Source organism: Wyeomyia smithii, chromosome 2 (genome assembly GCF_029784165.1).
Source record: "Wyeomyia smithii strain HCP4-BCI-WySm-NY-G18 chromosome 2, ASM2978416v1, whole genome shotgun sequence".
NCBI lineage: Eukaryota > Metazoa > Arthropoda > Insecta > Diptera > Culicidae > Wyeomyia > Wyeomyia smithii.
The window spans coordinates 218,375,819-218,397,689 of NC_073695.1; the positions used below are offsets into that span (position 1 = coordinate 218,375,819).

The 21,871-nt window shown below is 40.4% G+C and overlaps 2 protein-coding genes across 6 annotated transcripts in view; both read right to left on the reverse strand.

The window, feature by feature from the left end:
* Positions 1-230: 230 nt before the first annotated feature.
* Positions 231-21,871, reverse strand: part of LOC129721140 (probable WRKY transcription factor protein 1) — a 242,582-nt gene continuing 220,941 nt past the window's right edge. For all 5 annotated transcript variants that reach the window (XM_055673333.1, XM_055673331.1, XM_055673332.1 and 2 more), the window contains 4 exons: positions 5,144-5,234; positions 4,799-5,075; positions 4,637-4,743; positions 231-4,576 (listed from right to left, as the gene is read on the reverse strand). In XM_055673333.1, coding sequence (XP_055529308.1) covers positions 1,745-4,576; positions 4,637-4,743; positions 4,799-5,075; positions 5,144-5,234 — 3,307 coding nt within the window. In that variant the 3' untranslated portion in view covers positions 231-1,744. The remainder of the gene's footprint in view (positions 4,577-4,636; positions 4,744-4,798; positions 5,076-5,143; positions 5,235-21,871) is intronic.
* LOC129721142 (mucin-2-like) lies at positions 14,567-15,581 on the reverse strand. The gene is made up of 2 exons (XM_055673336.1): positions 15,281-15,581; positions 14,567-15,222 (listed from the first exon to the last, which is right to left on the reverse strand). Exons 1-2 carry the CDS (start codon positions 15,327-15,329, stop codon positions 14,567-14,569), a joined length of 705 nt encoding a protein of 234 aa, XP_055529311.1. The 5' UTR covers positions 15,330-15,581.

Sequence of the window (21,871 nt, forward strand, 5' to 3'; positions counted from 1 at the left end):
TTCCAGGATTTGGAAGGAGAAAAAATTGCCAGAAAAGTGGCTGGAGGAAGTCGTCTGCCCCATCAAAGAAGGGCGACAGGCGGGAGTGCCGCAACACCCGCGGTACCTCGCTTATCAATGCCGTCTACAAAATACTCTCACAGATTCTGCTCCGCCGTCTATCAGCTTTAGGAGCCTAGGAGGTTCATGAGCCAGTACCAATTTCAGGTAAAAAAATGAAAAGCCATTAGTAACTTATTTCAATGATTTTATTATCTCAATATTACTTATCAACAGTGGAGCTATAGTTACACATGTGTTCTCTTCACTATGATGCTGATTTCGGTATGCAAGCAGTAATCAATCATGTTTTAAATTCCATTCCGATCGTTAACGTTTCACGCGAAAGAAGAACGTGTGCACCCTTGTGTGTATGTGTCTGTGTATGTTTCTGATTTAAGGTAAGAGATAAAAAGCAATTCTCTAGCACTTCAATATCGAAATGCTCTCGTGTTCTGGGACTGAGTCCGTGACGAAGCTGACTAATGTTTGATTTAGCACAGCTCTAAAAATTAAAGCTGTAGAAACAATAGGAAAGCTAACCATTTATAAATATGTATGATTTTTTTTTGTTGTTGCTTGGAATATATATTTTATTTTTAATAATATATCAGTGTAGAAGAGCATCGCAATGCGGAGGCGTTTGCGTTTTTTTACCCCCACCCCAAGTAGTTTGCGTTGACGCAACTGCTCGGAGTGTTTAGCAATTCACTGCATGTTCCAATCACTTCTAACGGTTTATCTAAAATTATCTTACCCATAACGATCAATATTGTTTCTGCTATATCAAAACTCAATATTTTCGGGAATAGATATAAAAATCGTTCGTCTCACTACAGTAAATTTTCGGGGGGTAACGCTCTAATAATCGAAAATTTACACTTGAAAAAAGTACCGATTTTACAAATTAATACAGGTTTCTAAAAATATCGAACTTGAATATTTAGTTTATATTTTATCACATTTGATTTAGTTTTGAAATGAATGTTGATTACGTTTTGATTATCGTTTATCTTGCACAACAAGCCCGTAAGTCTACTAGCGATAGAAAGAAACAATCAAATTCTAATCGGTCCAATGCGCTCGAGTGGTATTGCTAAGGCTTGGGTTCGTCACAGTCCAATTTAGGGGATAGCGGCTACGGTAATATGACAATGCTAAGGAAGAAAACGTAACAGGGAGCACTTGGAATCTTTCAAAGTGTGTATAACAATGCCTATCGACACAAAGCGTACATGGAATTTCACTCTTAGTTACCGGGATACTCTATAACTACGATTGGAAGGGGATCGTGAATGTTTAGATAACTTCTTGGTCGTAACTAATGCAACCGCAGGTCTCTGCACGCCTAACGGAAATCTTTCTTTTCCTTTGCTTTTGCTTAAAACAGCGACTATCCGACTAACTCAGCTCAAGCTCGGTGGGGTGGTAGATCTTAAAGTGAAAACACTGAAAAACTACTTCCTGTAGAAATCGATCATCATGACTAATAAACTTCATTCCGTACAAATGAGCAGTGTAATATATGTCTTCCTGTGGTGCAACGTCTAGAAATAATCCACACCGATGATGAGCAAAACTTTGACGACTTTGATAGAACTTGGTCTGTTCGGAAAACTATTCTACTGATCTACAGTAGGGTCTCTACAATTGCATTTTCGTTTAAACTGTTTGGCTCGTTTTGAGCATGGTTGTTGGTTACTTCCTACTTAAATCCTTCCTTGGCTCTCTTCTCCCACTCAGCCCGTCTTTGCAGTATACCTTTGAACTCGTTGACTTCCCCGATCGTTTCAATCGTCGTGTTGTTCCCGTTTATATTACCATTGTTGCTTATGGTACTGCTGTTGTTGTTGATGTTATTGTTGTTATTATTGTTGGCGTTCAAATTGAACTGATTCATGGTGGCAATAGTATGGCGATTGCTAATATTGTTATTGTTGTTGATACTTGTTCCGTTCAACCCCGCGACATCATTGTTATCTGTAGTAGTCTTTGTGTTGTTGTTGTTGTTGATGTTATTGGTATTGCTGTTCTGAGTAGCTGACGTTGTTGTGCCACTCGCCGCTAGCATCGACTTTCGGATCTCGGCAAAAGTTGCGGCACTTCTAGCTTGCACGTTGACGGCATTTCCGAACCGATTGGGAACTCCAAACGGTTTCGGTGTGCTTTTGCGCAGCCCATCGCTAGAGTTGCTGTCAGGTGTCGTCTTACCATCGACCGAATCTTTAGTTAGCACAGTACCGTTGCCCTTGGCCGTGACGCCAGCCCCATCCGACTTCGATAACTTATCCAACTTCTCCTCGCTCGATTGATTCTCCTTGTCGCTATCGACACTCGATAGTGTCTTCCCATCTCCATGCCGATAATCTTCGTCTGAGCGAAGCTTGAGGCTTCTCCGAGCAAACACCTTCATCAGTTCTGGCGTGTCCTTGTCCTTGTCTTTGAAATTATCCACGATCGATTTCTTCCGCAGGACCACCAGTTCATCACCACTGCTCGAACCGCTATTGTAATTACTCCTGTTTTTCTCTAACACTTCATCGGAACCCGATTTCTTCCGCTCATACTTTATATCCTCAGACGAGGAGGAAATCCGTCGCTCGTACTTGATTTTCTCCTCCGTAACCGATGTTCTGCGCTGCAGAATAACTTTCCTATCGTCCGAAATCTCCTGCGAAAGATTCATAGAGTTCCGCTTGGAACCCAACTCACCCCGCTTGAAAGCCGGTGGACTCTTGGGGGCCTCCGAAAGACTACTTCGCGCGGTAACTACTGCCGAGGGAGGCAGTGGCGGTTTACTTTCGGTAATTTCAATGTTCTCATTGCTGAAGCGTCGTAGCTTGACGGATTCATCGCCACCATTGAGCGGAGTTGCTGGACTAGGAGAAGGAGTGGTGTTGCAGCTGCTCACCGGAGTCGAGGTCGACAGAACGACGTTCGGTTTGGCCCGTGCTGTTTCCACTCGGTTCAGCTGGATCTTCATGAACTCGGGTACACCCGGTGACGCAACTGGTTGCTGTTCCAGCAGATCCAATCGATCATTACTGCCGGCAGCGTCTTTGATTATGCTGACGAATGGAGACGACACCAGTTTATCGATGGTTTCCTCGATCTGGGAGATGTTTTGATTAGACTTATGCAGCATGATGCTCGGTTCCGGTGTGGCGATTGTGTTCGTTGTCAACACGATGGACTTTGGCAGGTGATCAACATGATGATCCTGCTCTCGAGGGTTCAACAGGTTGTTGTCATTGATTTCAAACTTCTGCAGAGAGCCATTCGAGGTGACCAACTTGCTGTCCTCTCCCAGCTCATCTACGTTAGTGATGTAATCTTTGAAGATTCGCGGATTGCTTAGGCTTATGTTCTCAGTCATGCTGAAGAATTTGTGCTCCGTCTCCAGAAAGTTGTTGCTGAAGTTTCCGACCGACAGCGAGTTAGTCAAGTTAGGAAGACTTGGCAAGTTGTTGCCGTTGGTAAGATTGTTGGAAACGGTATCACTGTACACCCGGAAACTCTTGGACTTTTCGACGGGTTTGCGCTTGGTGGGACTCTCCTTGGGTGGCTCACCTTGATTGATGGAAATTTTCGCAACTCGCTGCTGGTACGGACTTGCATTGTATATTTTGGAATTTTTAACCTTTTCAACGTACGGTTGATACTTCCGACCGCCGTCCTCTTCATCCTCCTCATCATCGAAGCTTCGCTCCGATAGTTTTCTGACCTTCGATACCAAGTACTCTTCACTCTTGTGTTGTATGATTTTCTTCTCACCCCCAATAATGATGGATCCACTGCCATTGGAAGACGTCGAGTGACGATTAACCTCAACGTTCGATGAATACCGTGGACTTTCTCGTACTCCATCCACTTCCGAGTTGAAAATATCTTTCGGGAAGACACGTTGCCTAGCTGCTGGACCGGCTTTAATCTTTTTGTATCCACTCATCTCCGGAACGTCCGTTTCGCAAATCGGTAGTGACAGTTTCATCACCGTTTCTTGGCCAATACCAGGAGTGATGTACACCGTACTGGTGTTGTCCTCTTTCCTCGGTGCCGGTACAGGACCCATAGCTGACGACTCATCCCTCAGTCCATGTTCGTGTTTCTTTTTCTTGAAACTGTAGTTCAAGATGCGTTTGAAAAAACCATCATCATCCTTCTTTCCGTTAATGAGGTCCAGTTCCTCCGTTATGTAACCGTCCCCGTTGTGCCCGTTAAAGTCGTAGCTCTTCGAGATATTCCTGTTGACGTAGATGGTCGAACTGGAGACCGAATTTGCTGTTGTCAATGAAGCCGACGCTGACAGTTTTGAGTTTATTGAGCTCGGTTCCTTGGCTGCCGGTTTGTGGATAACGGTTGTGCTGCTACTGCTACTCAACATCTGCTGAGTGGTACTCAACGCTCCCGGATTTATTCCAAAGGTCAACGAATGACACTTTTCTTCGGCTTCACTCAAATCCATCGCCGGGATGTCCACAGTTGAAAGTTTCAGCGAATCCTCATTAACTTCGGGTGTTGCGGGAAGCACCGTAGACTGAAATAAATTGATTTTTAATAGTTTTTGTAACAGAATTGTTAACGAAGAAAAACAAACCTCGCGCGTTCGAGCGCGTGCTCGTGTGGGACCTTTCTTCTTTGGTCTAACAGCAAGTTTGTGCTTAGCAGCGGAGTGACTTAACTTTGACGCTGGAGATTCAGCTCCTGAAAATAACAAATTTCAATACTGTTCCAACACATAACATCACTTAAACAATACCGTTGTCATCTGGATTATCCGAAGACCGGTTGCACGCACTGGAGCTGGACGAGTCCAGGTGGAACAGATTATAACCGCTGGCGTTCGAGCCGGACCGTTCCTCCAGGTCCAGATCGGAACTTGTCATGCTAAGGATACTCAATGAGCCCTCACTTTTGTTCATCGCCCGATCCTTCCGCTGAGGCGTGATGGGACTCTGCGGCAGTCCGAGATCTTCGTCGGATGCCTCGTGCTGGCGATCCTTTCGCCGCTTCCGTAGAACATCAGCCAATTCATTCTGAAAAAAAAAATGACAAACATCACTCGTATATATTCGACTGTCTCATCAAGTGAGTATTAACTCACCTTAAGTGTGATTGAGAGGCTGCTGTTTGTTCCGCCAGACTCCGAAAAAACGCTGTCGTGTGACTGGGATAATCCATCGCGACTTATGTCACTGTAAAAAAATAGAAAATAAAAATTTGCGTTTAGTATTGGTCAGTGAAAAGAATATATTCGACACGAACAACAATTACGAAGTGAAGCAAATCAAATAACATACTACACAGACTTTATGTAAATCAACCGGATCAAAACATACAAGGGAACACCTCTAAACACTGCATGATTGAACAGCGTCTGTCTCGGTTTTACTTTAATCAGATCGATATGTGGGCGCTATACTTTGACTCTAATCCGCTTCAAGAGTTGGAAAGTGTGTCAGCGCTAGCAGTTGAAGGTTACCCAGCAGCTTGCCGCTGCTTGTCATTTTTGGGAAGGGTATAAACTCTGCAAATTTATTGGATTTAACGTCAACAGTAATATGTAATTTAGTTGAATTAGACCCAGAAGCAACATTGTCGTTCTTTATGATTTTTTAAGTTACGATATAAGCGTTAGCTCTACTCGCTCCGTGCAAATCATGTGGGAGAAACAGAATTAACTCTTTTATTCATACGGCCTATTAACAGACTCAGATCCGTCGATGGCCCAAACTTTTAAAACATCATCAATTAATTTGCATCTCATTTTCTGCACGACGTTAATGGGAAATTTTATGCTTTCAAGTTTGATGTGAATAGTAAATGTAACCGAATCAATGTTAGGTACTCAAGTTATGATTGTCCACTGGCAAAATAATTTTTCTAAAAATATGTTTATGACGATTTCTTTAACTATAATGATATATGCCTAACTAAACAAAAAGGCATACAATGCAATAGTTCAAATTACGCTAAGTCATACGAAAATTAAAGGGATTTAAGTTTTTTTTTGTGTATTTTCCAAACAAAAATCTTAGTCGTACGGGACATGACCACTAGGGTGGGGAAAAATGATCGATTTTCCAGAACCAAGCTTTTTTGGTTCCTTTTGGGGCCCCAAACAACCCTAAACTTACCGGAAGTCGATTAGTTTTGTCTCCGCTTGGCGCATTGCATTTCAAATTTGTATGGAAATTTATATGGGAAAACTACTTTTTTGCATTTACCTTTCTAGAGAGCTCAATAATACTCTTACAATGCACTACATTATGTTAAAGTATAGTATTTTAGATGCCCAACAACTTTGCCGAAGACACTGAAGAGCTAGGATGTTCATAAGAAGAGTTATAGCTGTTCTAAGTTGCGTATGTCGATTTAAATGCAGAAAATCTTGTTTTCTGCCAACATTACCAATGTACCGGTGTCAGTAGGATTCCCATCAGAAGTAACCTGTCGTAACGAGTTTATACACTCAGCTGGATCAAGTAAACAAATTTAGGCGTAGGTAGAATCTACAACGGGTTTCTGAGGTCACTTCTGATGAAAATCTGACTGACGCCGGTACACTGTGTTGGCAGAAAAAATGATTTGCAACATAAATTTCGACATACTCAACTTTGAACAGCTGTAGTATTTTTTTAGAACACCCTAGCTCTTTAGTGTTTTCGGCCAAGTTGTTAGGCATCAAAAAACCTACCATTTGAAGTCATGAAACCTTTGGTTTGAGCCATTTTGAGCTCTTTAGAATGGAAAATGCAAAAAAGTTGGTTTTTCCATACAAACCTCCATATAAATTTGAAATGCAATGCGCCAAGCGGAGACAAAACCAATCGACTTCCGATAAATTTAGGATTGTAGGGGCCCCAAAAAGAACAATAAAAACTTGGTTCTGGCTTTCAAGTTTCGTTTTTTCAATACAACGATTCCTCACCCTAATGACCACAGATAAATTTGCAGAACTTTCAAAAGTATTCGAAGTTGGCATATATAAACCTGTTTTGTTCAAAAGGTTTTTAGCTTCCTGACTGATTTTCTAATGATCAATGACTTATCTGGCCACACTAAATGCAAATCAATTGAGAAAATGATTTCAGGAAAACCGTGGTCGACGGTACAATCTTTGTTACATGGGTTCACGCACGACATAAGTATAAGTATTAGTGAACAAAACTTGCAAAAGTATCGATGCTCGGTTATTGATATTTTTTTCCTTGGTAGCATCGCTACCAGGTCGATACCCAGGGCGGAGCATCGATGCCAGCTGTATCGATACTCTGTCTGTTACTTGAAACCGGTCCATGAAAAGCTACCATTTTTTCTTGATCTTTAATACGGGCAATCAGAGATGTCAGGAGATTTGAAAAATGTAAGCAACTACTCGAAAAACCGACGAAATCTGCCTGAAGTCGAAAAAAATTGGTCTGTGATTTGAAAAAATTGCGTTCGCGCAGGCAAGTCTGCAAAAATTTGCACAGATGTAAAGAAAGTCTGCTCAAATATTAAGAAACTCTGACAAAAATCTGCAAAAAACTATGAAAAAATATGATTATCTGGAATCAATAAAAATCTGCACACCGACTTTAAAAATCTGCGTTTTGAAGACAAATCCGCCCATATTGTATCCCTGCGGTCAATAGACCCAATGGGACCCCGGTGGAACAGAATTATATGTCATATACACACAAATCAGTGCGTCTGCAACCTAGTTTGAAATTTAGGGCAGCACGAAAAACCTGGCTCCTTATTCCTCCTTCTGGCTCCGTCGGGATGCGGTACATTTTTCCAAATCTGTATCATATTTCCAGTTCGTTTGGTTTCCGTTCTCTCCACTTCAAATACTGTCTGCTTAATGAACTTGCGTGTTAACGGGAAAAAACCGTTGTTAAAAAATAGAAATTCAGTTCGAAATAATTCTTTATTGTCTGCTTTTTTGCAAATACTCGGCACTTCCGATTTTGCTCTGCACAGACAGTATTATCAAATGAGGGAGAATTTTTCTCACAAGAGGCATGGAAAACCGCCTTAAAAATGAGCTGCTGGTGTCTTTCACAAAAAGAGCGCGAATCAAATTTCAGCACAGTTTGTAATAGACATTAACGCGATGGATCGTATCCGTGCACTTTCCGTTACAAGGATTTTCCGTTAGACAATTTGTAGCAATCAACAAAATTTTCAGTATCGAAAAAAAATGTCGGGGAGAAAGTATCTATTCATAAAATAAAATGGTAAATTGATATGAAAACTGGTTAAGCTTTAGAGCAATCGACGCCAAAAAAAATAAAAAGCAAAACTGTTTGTAGGGGAAGAAAGCTAATTTAGAACCATTTTAATTTAGGAAAAATGGATTGCTTATCAAACAGAGTTATTCACCACTTAGTTGGGAATCTGCAAAAACTTCCTGATGTATGTATTTGCTTATCCAGTCATTTTAGCAGTCACACCTGACACTGTTTCCAAAGCAATTAAATCGCAATCGAAATAATTTTGAGCTGAACAAAATTATTTTGGAGCTGCAGTGTTTCGAGCAAAGTTGTTCCAATAATCATTTTTCAATTTTTCACCTGCAGGTGAAAGCGAATTTTAGTTTTCTCATTTTTGCATATCCACAATCACAAAGTTGCGGCACATTTTATAAGTAACAACTTTGCCGAAGATACTTGTCTGCCTATTTACTTGGAATTTTTTTTTTTTCAGAATTATCCTTAAAATTGTTTTTTCGATATATACCTTTTTATAGTGATTTTCTGTAGTTTTTCGGTGTTCTACAATGTTGTGTTGCATAAAAGAACACATAATTTTAATTAAGAAAGTTTTTTTTTTTCATACTTCTTTAATTATTGAAGATTTTTATCAAAACTACGAAAGGCCAATGCCGCTATCTGGATTAAAATATTTGGCTTATACTTTAAAGCAGAAATTGTTTGCGAATTTTTGGGGTTTTTGTAAAAATGTTTGTTAATTTAAAAAAAAATGTAAATAAAATTGATAACTAAACAAATTTGAGAGATAAAAATATTTTTTTTTATGAGATTAGGTAGGGTAGCGAACGGCTTCGGCAGTGATTTCCTTCGTCAGGTTTTCTGCAGCAATCTTATGCAGAAACCTGCCGAAGCCGTTGGCTACCCTATTTCGTTATAGCAAACAACATTGTAGAGCAATTTAAATTGGCTCCGTAAAACATTAATTTGTATTGTGCCGTGTCAAATAAATGTTGTGAAAAAAAACATTGAAGAGCATTGTAAAATTGCAGAAAATCACTATAAAAAATTGTATTTAAAATTAAAAAGTTATTTAAAAAAAAAATTAAAAGCATTCAATAGAAAGCTAAACTAAAGGCCATTCAAATAGCCAGATAGTATGGTATGTATGGTGTCTTCAGATAATTTGCTCCTTATAAAATTCAACACAACTTTACCCAAAAATATGAATTCTTTTCTGCAAAAACTAGAGGAGCAAAATTCGATTTCCACTTCTATGTAGATTAATCACAAAATTAGACTTCTATCAAATGAAAGACAACACTGTTTCACAAAATACAAAAAAGTGCATTTCAAAAGATCAAACCGGAAAAAGAAAAGATTATAGCTATTCAACCATTCCTATGAATTTTGATGCCCCTAATTTCTCTCCGGGTTGGTCGTTTTAATGTTATGATTACGAGGAAACTCATTTAAGTCTCTGAAAAAAAAACGGTAATCTTTCTTTTTTCCAGTTTGAGCTTTTCGAGTGCACCTGTGTTCAATTGATGGAACAACTTTGCTGAAGATACTTCACTGCCCTAAAATCAGTTTTTTGAAGTAGAATACTTCTTTCAGGAAGTTCGGCTACATAGGGATGTGAAATGGAAATCTAAAATCGAAAAAAGTGAAAAATATGTCCAATTTCAAATGCTAATAAATCAGTTAGTATTCGATGGATTTCCTACGTTCTTGCAGCAATAGATTGGAAAATCTTCTAAAATTCTTTCGAAATGAAGATAATTGTAATTTCATAATTCAAACTATTGTACTATTGAAAATAGTCAAGCCTTGTCAAAACGAAAAATTTGACCTCTGATTGGTCGTTATATGATTGCTTCCCAAGAACGGTCGACAGCATAATATACCTTGCAATTTAAAATATGCTATTTGGCCTATATAAGAGCCTGTTTCAGCCGAACCCTAGTAACAATATTGGTTTTATCAAAGTTTTATAGCACCTAATACAGCCAAAACAGCGCTATAAAACTTTGATAAAATCAGTTTTGTTACTTGGGAAGCCGCTGATAACAGTTCTAGACAGCGACAGCAGCAGTCCTCCCTTAGCAGAAGCAGTATCAGTGCAGTGAAAACCAGCGATAGCGGATAGCGGCCACAACTGTGGCATGGCTACGGATAGCGTAGCAATTGCAGCTGGTATATCAGCATCGATAGTAGCAGGGTCAGCTGATGCAACGGCACTCCCTTTAATAAAATGCTGTCTTAGTGTAGTAGCGGGTTGCATTAGCAGTAAAAACATCAGCCGGCACTTCCTCTAATTAAAAAGTTTTGTTCAGAAGAATAATACTGTCGGTAATATTACAGAGATGCGATTGCATTATATCCGATATTGAATTGAACAATTGTTCTTTTGAGGACAAATAAAACACTTATTTGAAGAGTTAATATCGTTTGGTAACAGTAACAGTATGGTAACAGCCTCAGTGACAGGTGCAGCCGACACTTTCCTGAGGCCGATGTTGTGAGAAAGTAAATGGAAGAGGCACGGCGAATCAGTTCGGGATGAGCTTAGAGTACCTGGAGAACAGTTTGGTTCTGTTCTTGGAGGAGCAGCATTCTGATGAGAAGTTCGTCTTCTGACCAGACATGGAGTCTTTCCATTACGACAAAAAGACGTAGGCCTACCACGGATAACAAGCAGACGACCACGAAAATCCGGAATTTCATCCGGAAGATGGATATCATTGCCGTCCAGCACTCTTTTAAGAGCATCTCAAAGAATTTGCGCCGTACGGCTAACCACGGCCATTTTGCCAATATTCACTGACTTATTTTTTAAGAACAACTTGTATGTTTGTAATAAAAAATACTGAATCGCTCCAAAAAAATATTTCTTTTTAACTAAATTACTCCCTTGGCAGTAAGAAAGATCACAGAGCAAGAGACCGTGGAACTTAGATCACCGGGTCGGCTTGCTACTGGGTAATCAGAGGGGCTGAGCGTGGAAAAGTTGTGCAACACTATTGAATTCCTAGAGAGTTTCGTTTTTCATAAGTTGAAAAACTGTTTTTGAATTGACTATATGTGTGTGGATTTGTGGTTGGTGTGTGCGGTTGCGGTGGATTTTCAGCCCGTCACGGCGGCTGCGTTGCTGACAGTACGAAGCTGCGTTGGTGGTTGCGGGACTTTCCCCCTGTCGGTTTTTGTTTGTCGCTGATCGGGTAGGTTGTCTAATCGCAATGACGAATGAGTGGCTTGACGGGGAAGCGGGTTCTTCAGCGTCTTCCTTTTTTGGCGCAATCGATGTGCCACGGATGAGACCTTTTTGGAGCCACCGAGAAGGGTCCTCCTTTATTTCTCTTATGTTCAACTGAATGGTAGTTGGCAACTTCAGACATGTACAAGGTGATTGGTTACTAGTTGGGAGGGCCACATTTGTTATGACCGTATATGCGTGTTGAGAGGAAGTCTCCCTGAGAAAAAATACAGTGAGTCCCCAGAGCATGACATCTAGATCGTCATCGGAGATCGGATATGCAAATGCGCAGGTCGGACAGGACTACTTTTTTGCCTTGTGATTGATAGAGAATGCTCCACTCTACCACGAGCAATAATGGCCTCAGGCTTATCAATTTCATTGCAGCCTGCGGTATGGCTCTTTGTAGTACTTGTTTTGCACGCCGGAATATTCGTAAGCACACCTGGATGCACTGAAATGAGGTGGCCTGCTGCTAGATCACCTTTTTTCCGATGGTCGGCACTTTTCGGACGTTACAGACGTAAGTTCGTTCAGAGTACCAAACACTGACTCGGATCGTGGTATCTAAGATCCGCACCCGGTTGTTCAACGTACAACGTAAGAAGATACGGTTGAACATCCAGCGATTATCAACTGGAGTAGAAGCTACAGAGTACTCGTAGAAAATTGATGTATGGATCGATTAGCAAGTTGTGGGGGACCTTAACGCACAATGGAGACATATCAATACGAACAGCACCACAGCGCGAGAAGTGTTGAGTATAGCTGCGACAACTTCACCTAACGAGCGGTTTGACACTGGGTACCAGCGAGCAACGGATGAAAAGAAACGCGTCGGATGTTGCATGTTGGCTACAGCTGTGACACGTCAGAGCGTAAGGAGATATCGAGCAGCTAGAGCCGCTGAAAAGAGACTCCATCGCCGGAAGAAACATCGGCATCAGGAGCGTCTTCTTACGGAGGCCGAGGGCTGCTTCTCCAGGTACGATGCGAGGAGCTTCTACTAAAAGATCCCCTGTCCCTGTCCCTGTTCCCTGTAATGTGCAACGACGAAGAGGAAAACTTGATTACCGATAAATTAAAGGAAGGTAGGCGTTAGAAACAACATTTTAATATGCTGTTGAACGTTAAGGAGGAAGACAGAAGCGCCGAAAGGATCAGGATTGACATTGAGAACGATGGACAAGCTGTGGATTCACCAACCATGGACGAGGTGCAGAAAGCAGTTATAAAGCTGAAGAACTGCAAGGCAGCTGTGAAGAACGGCATTCTTGCCAAGCTTTTCAAAGTCGAGAGTGAACAGCTGTATCGTGCCATTCATCGGATCATAGTGAAAGTGTGGGCTGATGAAGAATCAACCTCGGACTAGTTCGAGGGTCTCATATGCCCGATCTACAAAACGAACCAGATAAGTTTAGCGGATTTAGGGGGGAACCAGGGGGCCATGGCCCTCGGGGCCCCACAAAAGGTCACACAACATGTTCTAAAGTGCGGCAGAAATCATTCAACAACTTGAAAAGATCACAAACTGATGTCCAATGCAATGAACTATGTACAGAGTCTTGGCAAGAATTTTACAAGACGTAACACTATCTTGCCTCGAATCGATAGATAGCAAACATTTAGGACACTGAACAATGATCCAAGATTAGCAGTAGGTATACCAAACAAAAATTAAATTTCTAACACTAGTGTGATGAATGCAATAAAAAGTTGGTTAATACTTTCTGAGACAGTCTTCTGCAGATAAGCATGTATATCGTGATTCCGAATCAAGCCACAATTGCGAGTGGAACGCCTCACGTTTAACGCCATTGTAACAACGTATTTGATTACTACAAATTTATATTGACCTAATTGAGCATGAAATATTCCGTTTAGAAAATGTTCTGCAGCTATTCATCGAACCAAAACTCGGATTCGACATTACTTTATCAGCAAAAAATATAGCGAATAAATCGTTGTTCAAAGCAATGATAATATCTTTTTATTTCTTTCTAAAATACTTTTTAATGTGTTTTTTCGAGATAAATTATTTTTACCAGGCAGGAGTGTGAGCTGATTGCTATGCTTTTTATTAGAAACTGGCTTGTTTTCCCTACACACTAACTGACTCGATAGTTAGTCACACTTCACATTCCACCGGAAGTCACACAACAGCTTTGACTGATTCCAGCGTAAGCCTAGTGGACAGGACAGAAAATGTAGCCTTTCAAAAATACACACGTAGAACCGCTCGCAGTCGCTCGGATGGCGATAAAACTCTACTCCCCACTCGGGACAAACGGGTTCGTTACCCGACCCGCCCGTGCCAGGGGTAGCAGGCAGCTCTCCCATACATTCTGAAACAGCCGGATGGCCACAAGTTCCCGATTGGTAATCGAATACCAATCCTTCTAAGCAGCGCGCGCGTGTCACCTGGTGCCCAATGCAAATGAAAAATTGGTCGCAATAATACGGGTTAGGATATAACTCTAATCTGTTGTTATCGTCGCATGTGAAAACATCATCGCTATCGCCGGCTGTAAGGCCCATCCAATTCGCGAGTAATAAGGTAGCTGAAATATTTCGGTGATGACACTAAGACTGTTTTATAGATATTATTAATGAAATAATCACCAATTATCCACATGATGTTTGAGAACTTCCACGATCGGTTTGCCAAGGACAACTAACGAATCAACAGCGGAACCTAGGAGTTTTATAATCGAGTAGCTGGTGAATCCCATTGCTATTTTCGTGTTCTGTTTCCGCGAAAACATGCGAATGATAATACTATTATTACAGAGAATAGCTAAGATTGATGATTTCAAGTATCATATCGGATACATGTTAGGGCCATGAATAGAAAGTTTGATTTGCTTCGTCGACTGAGATTTCACGGAAAAAGTAAAGCAAACGCTTTTTACGACCTTTAGAGACCTGTACGTCATGTTCTGTGAACAATTTGAACAAATCACTTCGTAAACTAAAAACGTATTCTCGTACTTAGGGTGTATTTGGAGTTTGAGCTTTTCAGTTATATATATAATACACAGGTAGGCCATTTTAGAAAACCAAAAATATTTTATTAACTTTGATCGCACTGTACATTTTCTGGCGAGTCACACCGTCCTAATGCTTGATTCCATCTTCTCGGCATTGGGCACATGATCGTGTTCAAATGTCCTATAACACATGCGAAGAATCGTCGGCAATCGGTCGGATGTGGAAAGAAGTGTAAGCCCAAAAGTGGACATCTTGGTTCGGTCACCGCAGGCTCAGTAGGTGATTCTGTTGTCGTTGTTGTTGTTGTTGGTGTGGTTGCTGTTGTTGTTGGTGTGGTTGCTGTTGAGGTTGTTGTTGTTGTAGGTATTGTTGTTGTTGTTGTTGTTGTTGTAGGTGTTGTTGTTGTTGGTGATGGAGTTGTTGTTGTTGGTAATGGAGTTGTTGTTGTTGTTGTACTTTGTGTTGTTGTTGTAGGTTGTGTTGTTGTTGGATTCATCAAATCTATGAAACAAGTCGAGCTTTCCGGATTGCCACATCTGCGAGAAAATACGTCGAAAATTTCACCAGGCGGACACCAGGCTTGCGAAAGCTCTTCTCGATTACATTTATAAAACGTGTTACAATCGTCAGGACTCGGGAAGAAAGTAATCCCGGTGTTATCGCGACATGACCAGTGCCATGTGGATTGTTCTGATAATCTGACGGTGATTAACAGAGAAACAAGTACTATTGAGTAAACTGAAAAATATAAATCGCGTGAAAATATCAATAACTTCTAGCTTATTGTTTTGTTTACCGTTTAACTTCATCCTTTTGGAACGGTTGTGGTTTTCGGAATAACTCATCAAGGTCGACTAACCAAATCAAGGGTACAGGCAACGGTTTTTATATCCTCCTGATACTTATATCGGTGATTCATGAGTTTCATAAGGTGTTATTATCAGACACATTGCAGATATATGATGTAAACATAGTAAGGTAAAATTATATACCAGATAGTGAAGGTCGTCAATCACACGAATCAAAGAAAAAATGGTGTTTCTTTTTCAAAAAACCATTAGACGCACTTTTTGTTATCGGCCTTTGACATCGACATGCGTTCACATGTCAAAAATATGGTTGATGAGCTCTAGGCGAAACGTGACACTCATTCCAATCAGTTCTCGTAATGGAGGTTCAGTGGATATAAAAATATTGGCCTTTTCAACCCTTTAGTACCCGCGCCCGCCTTAACACAGGCGCTAACGTTTTTTATTATTATTAATTGTTCACTCAACATACGGTTGTAATGTCATTAAACAGCTAATCAGTTTGTTGGAAAATCATGCTTCAACATAATTTGTTATAACTTGTTGCGCCTAACTGAGTCGTACGTTGTCTTGAAGTTTATAAAAAATGATGAGTCGGTTCGGTTTGCCAAGGACAACTAACGAATCAACAGCGGAGGCGTTTTATAATCGAGTCATTAAACAGCTAATCGGTTTGTTGGAAAATCATGCTTCAACATAATTTGTTATAACTTGTTGCGCCTAACTGAGTCGTACGTTGTCTTGAAGTTTATAAAAAATGATGAGTCTGCAAATTGGCTTTTCTAAACTTGTTGAGAACTAATGCCTTCCAATTGATGAGCGTCCTCTGATGAAAAAAATTAAAATTCGAATTTCTTAACCTTGGAGGAATTCGGATTTTGTACACTGCTTTTTGATTTTTGAGTACCCTTCTTTCCACTAGGTCATCAGAAGATTACGACGAGTGGAACGACATTCCAAAAATTGGTCCAACTGTTTGGCTTCGCCGACGATATCGACATTGTGATTCGGATCCTTCTAAAGATGGCGGATACGTACATCGGACTAAAGGCCGAAGCCAAACGGATTAGACTGGTCATTAATGCATCGAAGATGAAGTACATGAAAGAAAGGGATTCGCGAGAAGACAGCCTGTGGTGATGTAATCGAGGTGGTCGGCGGGTTCGTTTACCTGGGCCCACAGGTAACTGCCGACAACGATACCAGCAGAGAAGTTCATGGGCGCATTATGACAGGAAATCGAGCATAAAGACTGGAACGCGCAAAAATTGGTCAACAAAAAAATTCATGAAACAAAAAACTTTCTATGTTTATTTTGGTAGTTCAACTCACATATTTAAAGGAAAAAATGTACGTTTATTATTTTGGTTTGCCAAATCCAAACTGCCGTGCCTTCCGCATAACCCCTTTCATTAAATTTTGTACAGTGGCCTTATCGACCTCGATCGCCTTTTTCTCATAGTGGCAGCTTGCCAAGTCCGACCAAAACAGCACAGGCGTGTTGTGTTGTTCTAGAAATGGTAGCAGCCGATTTTCCAGGCACTCCTAGACGTAGATCTCTTGATTGACGGTTTCATAGTGATGGAAATGCCGCTTTTTAGATAACACGTGCATATGGCCTGCCAAATGAGGTATTTTTTCGGGAACTTCGATAGTTTAATGGTTTTGAAAATATAGGCCACCTCCCCTTTTCCAGATACGGTATAAAATTCCTGTCCCGGAAGCTGCTCGAAATCAACCTTCACATAAGTTTCGTCACCCACGGACGAACTTTGTTAGCAGATTACAGTTTTCCGGACCACCGCTTTACCGAGGTGTTTTCATCGTAATCTGGGTTCGCAACCTTCACCACCTTAAACGTCGACAACCCGGCTCGTTTCTTGGCCCGCTGCACATTAATATGGGAGATTATGAGCTCGCCAGTGACGTACCTGATGGAGAGGTTAGGACTCCGCCTATAATTCGCTACCAACTTCTTCATCGTCGTTGCCACAGCCGAATTACGATTGCCACCGCTTCCAGACTTCCTGACGGTCGACAGACGCTCCCTGAACACTTTTGAAATACATGTTTTGGTCGATTTGGTCACATCCAGCAATTTCGCCAATTTGGCGTACGAGAACGTCGGATTCCCTTGCTGCGCGAGCAAAATTTTGACACGCTGTTCCTCTTGCTTGGACGCCATTTTGAAAACTGGAGAGCAACCGGTGAAAACTCCTTTTAGCAACTGTTATATATACAAGCAACTTCCAAATGCAACATTTCATGGTTTTTTCCATGCATTTTTAACAGAAATACACCAATTTGAAGTCGACCAATTTTTGCGCGTTCCAGTCTTTACTTTGGTCTCCGGAAGACGCTTCGATCGAGTAGAATCCGCTGCCGCACCAAGTTGACCATCTACACGACACTGATCAGACCGGAAGACCAACGCACCCTTGCGGTCCTCGAGCGAAAGGTGTTGCGTACCATCTTCGGTGGAATGCAGATGGAAAACGGAGCGTGAAGAAGGCGAATGAATCTCGAACTACAAGGGCTGTTTGGGGAGCCATCTATCGTCCACACGGCTGAGATCGGCAGGTTGCGGTGGGCCTGACATGTCATAAGGATGTCGTACGATAGCCAGATAAAGATGGTCCTTGAAACCAATCCGTCAGGGACGAGACGAAGAGTGCACAGCGGGCAGAGCGGATCGATCAGGTAGAAGACGATCTACGCAGACTGCAGAGCTGGTGAACTGCAGCCATGCACCGAGTTAAATGGAGATGACTCTTATGTCTAGTGAAGGTCACACCACGGCATGGGATTGTTTGGTGAGGTAATTCATTCCACTTAAAGATATTCTCGGTACTTTTCTGAGAAATAGAGAACAAGAAAGATTTTTCCTTTTCCGAGACCTCTCAGGTTCGCCAATACATCACAGGAGTTCGATGAGAACGTAAACCGTACAAAAGGACGCATCTTAAATGCTTGATCTTGTCTTTTCGCAGTTGGTACGCGGGCATGCCGAAGGGTCATGAGGGGTCTCCCACAATAGAGACTCTTTTCAATGTCTCCATCACAACAGGGAAACGAACCGTGTTCACATCGACAGATCTAGGTAACGTAGATTCGGCGGAAGTCACACGAAACAAGTCCGATGGGGTAATCTTTCTAACACCTTCGCTAAGCAATACCGAACTACAGTCTAGCATATTTACCCGTTTAATTGAAGCGTCTTTAAAACAGGCAAAGCTGAAAATTAACAGGCTTTTGACCCGCCACACCGTTGATCTATACTACGCAATACTCATCTCATATACTTCAATGCCAGATCCCGTGAAATTTGCATACAATTTAATGCTTTACCTTTCAGTTGGTTTCGAGTATGATCTACGTTGCCAGTATGCCAGATAAATCTGGATTTTGTCAGATTTCTGTTTGCGAGCCAAACAAACAGATAAACCTCAGAATCTACCAGATTGTACTTGAAAATGAGCCAGAGTTTCCATCCGCGTCGTCTCGCTAACAGGTCATTACTGCGAGATGGGCCATGGCTGGCCTTTACCCTCCTACACCCGACGAGAGTAAAAAACCTAAATTAATCCACCTGGCGGTCAGACTCAGCCTTTCTCATTCAAACTTATTATTTGTAAAAATAGATTTACATGGATGCTTAAATCCAAAAAGGTATATTTACTCTTTGGGTTCTAAAATATTGATGTTGTAATTAAAGTATAAAATATAAAATTTGACGTAATGTTAGTGCTTCTGAAATAGCGAAATATAAGAAATGACTCTTAATTTCGAACAATTTAATCACGAGCGATATCGGGAACGTTCAAATAGTACGATACCACACATAAATCATGTTGAGGCCATATATATTGATCAAAGCAGCTATAGTGTTGAATAGTCTTTGAATTTCTTTTCTTTACAAAACTTTTGAACAGTATATCAAATTTTTATGAAGTTTGTTATTTTTAAGTTTGAGAGATGACTCGTTTGTATGACACTAGTTATGTTCAAATAAGTCGTGTAATACTTGAGATAATAGACTTTCGTTGTTTTACAAATTAAAACATAACGGTTGCTTAAGTTTGATTACAATCAAATGAAAAGAGAACGTATGGGGGAGCCAAACTTTGAAACCACGTGTTCAATCATAATTCATCAGTTAACCCTTAACTATCCCGTTCATTCGATATCAATATTGTTCAAAACTTTTGTATAGTTTCTAAGATAATGAAGTTTAGTGATTTTCACATTTCGATACATTACAGACGAAGTTACATTCCGATTACAGCAAAATTCAATAGGGTGTTATGAGGCAGCTAGACCTTTCATTTGATACTAATTATGTGGAAATCGGGTCAACCATCTCTGAGAAAAGTGAGTGAGTCCAAGTAGTCTTCGGAATATGTTTCTTTTCATAGCTGGATTTCACATTTTTAAACATAACAGGAAAAGTAATAATTTGTTCGCAAAAAAATCATCGGTCCAGCCATCACTGAGAAACATGAGTGAGATTAAACAGTCTCCAGAACACGTTTCTTTCTGTAACTTCTGAACCATATGTTCAATCTTCATAAAATTCAAAAGTTAAGAGTTTTCAGGTAGCCCGTTCATTTAAAACCAATTTTGTTCAAATCGGTTGTGTAGTTTCTGAGAAATTGATGTTTCGTGATTTTTATATTTTGATACATAACTTCTAAACTAGAAATCAGATTACAATAAAATTCAATAGGATCTTATAGGGCAACTAGACCTTTCATTTGCAATTGATTTCATTGAAATCAGGCCAGTCATCTCTGAAAAAAACGAGTGAGATTGGGAGAGCGTTACACACACACACATGCAGAAAATGCTCAGCTCGTCGAACTGAGTCGAGTGGTATACGACATTCGGCCCTTTTGAGCACTTTTATATCTTTAGTTTTTGCAGTGATTGCTATACCTTTCTAGGAGAAAGGCAAAAAGTGAAATGATAGAAATGACTTTTAATTTCAACTTAAATCCCGAGCTAGGCCGCAAACATTGAAATAGTACAATATTAAATTGAAATGATGTTGAGGCCACATATTTTGATCGTAGCTATAGTCTTAAACAGTCTGCGGGTTTCGTTTCTTTCTATAACTATCAAACCACATGTTTAAACATTATGAAATTCATTGTTTAAGGGTTTGAAAGCCCATTTATTTGAATTCAACTATGTTCATAGCTTCTGGAGTAGTATATGACATTCGGCCATCTCAATCATTTGTCCACCTTTTAATTAGCCAGTGATCGTTAGGAGAAAGTCAATATGTTTACTTCCATTATGTGATTTCACATTTTTATGAACAACGGACACATTTACAATCCGATTGCAATGAAATTCAATAGCAACCTATGGGGCAACTAGACCTTTCATTTGACACTAATTTTGTGAAAATCGGTTCAGCCATCACTGAGAAAAATGAGTGAGTTTAAACAACCTCAGGATAACTTTTCTTTACATAACTTTTGAACCATATGTTCAATCATAACTAAATTCAAAAGTTTAGGGTTCTGGGGACAGCCCAATCATTGGAAACCAGTTTTATTGAAATCGGTTGTGCGGTTTCTGAGATATTGATGTTTCGTGATTTTTACATTTTGATACATAACCTCTAAACTAAAAATCCGATTACAATGAAATTCAATAGCAACCTATGGCGCAACTAGACCTTTCATTTGCAATTAATTTTATGAAAATCGGTCCAGCCATCTCTGAGAAAAGTGAGTGAGAAAAAAAAGTTGCACATACACACACACACATACACACATACATACATACATACAGAAAATGCTCAGTTCGTCGAAAGAAGTTGAGTGGTATATGACATTCGGCCATTGGGACCACTTTTCTACCTTCGGTTTTTCCAGTGATTGCTATACCTTTCTAGGAGAAAGGCAGAAAGGTCATCACTTTAAATTCTGCCAGAAATTTTATCCAAAAATAAGTGCCAGGTTTTTCCCAGACTTTCTATTTTCGTTTTGCCAGATTTTATTTAAAACTTAGTGGCATAGTGGCAACGCTGAGTATGATGCTAGCCTAACAAGCCAGTCATCGCAAGTTCGAGTATCGGCTAGGGAAAGTTTGTTAGTGTTAGCAGGTTTTCAATGCTTTTTAAACCTTTGGGTCGAAAGAACACAACATACGGTCCTGACGATCCCTCTGGGTAAAGTTTAACTTTTTTGGTCTGATCGTGCAAGCCATGTTGGTTTTTCTTGGGTACTTTATAAGGTGTACCGAGTATATGGAAAGGTGGAGACACTGCAATATTCTCTTCAGAGTTAGACGAGTTCAAGCCCTCATCCATCTCCATCAAGGATTTAATTCGTTAATTCTGAAGCTCAATTTCGGAAAGTGATTTGAATGGTACGGTATGTCAAATTTAAAATCGGGCGTGCACCTGTACGCTTTCTGATAAATTCCAAGACGGTGGCTTATTTTTTAACTCTTAAAAAAGCTATAAAACAACATGCTGTTTGTAGTGGATTTGACGACGAAGTTTAGAAATCAATTAAAAGTCAAAAGTCAATCATCTGGGAATAAGGCAAACATACTTCTAACGA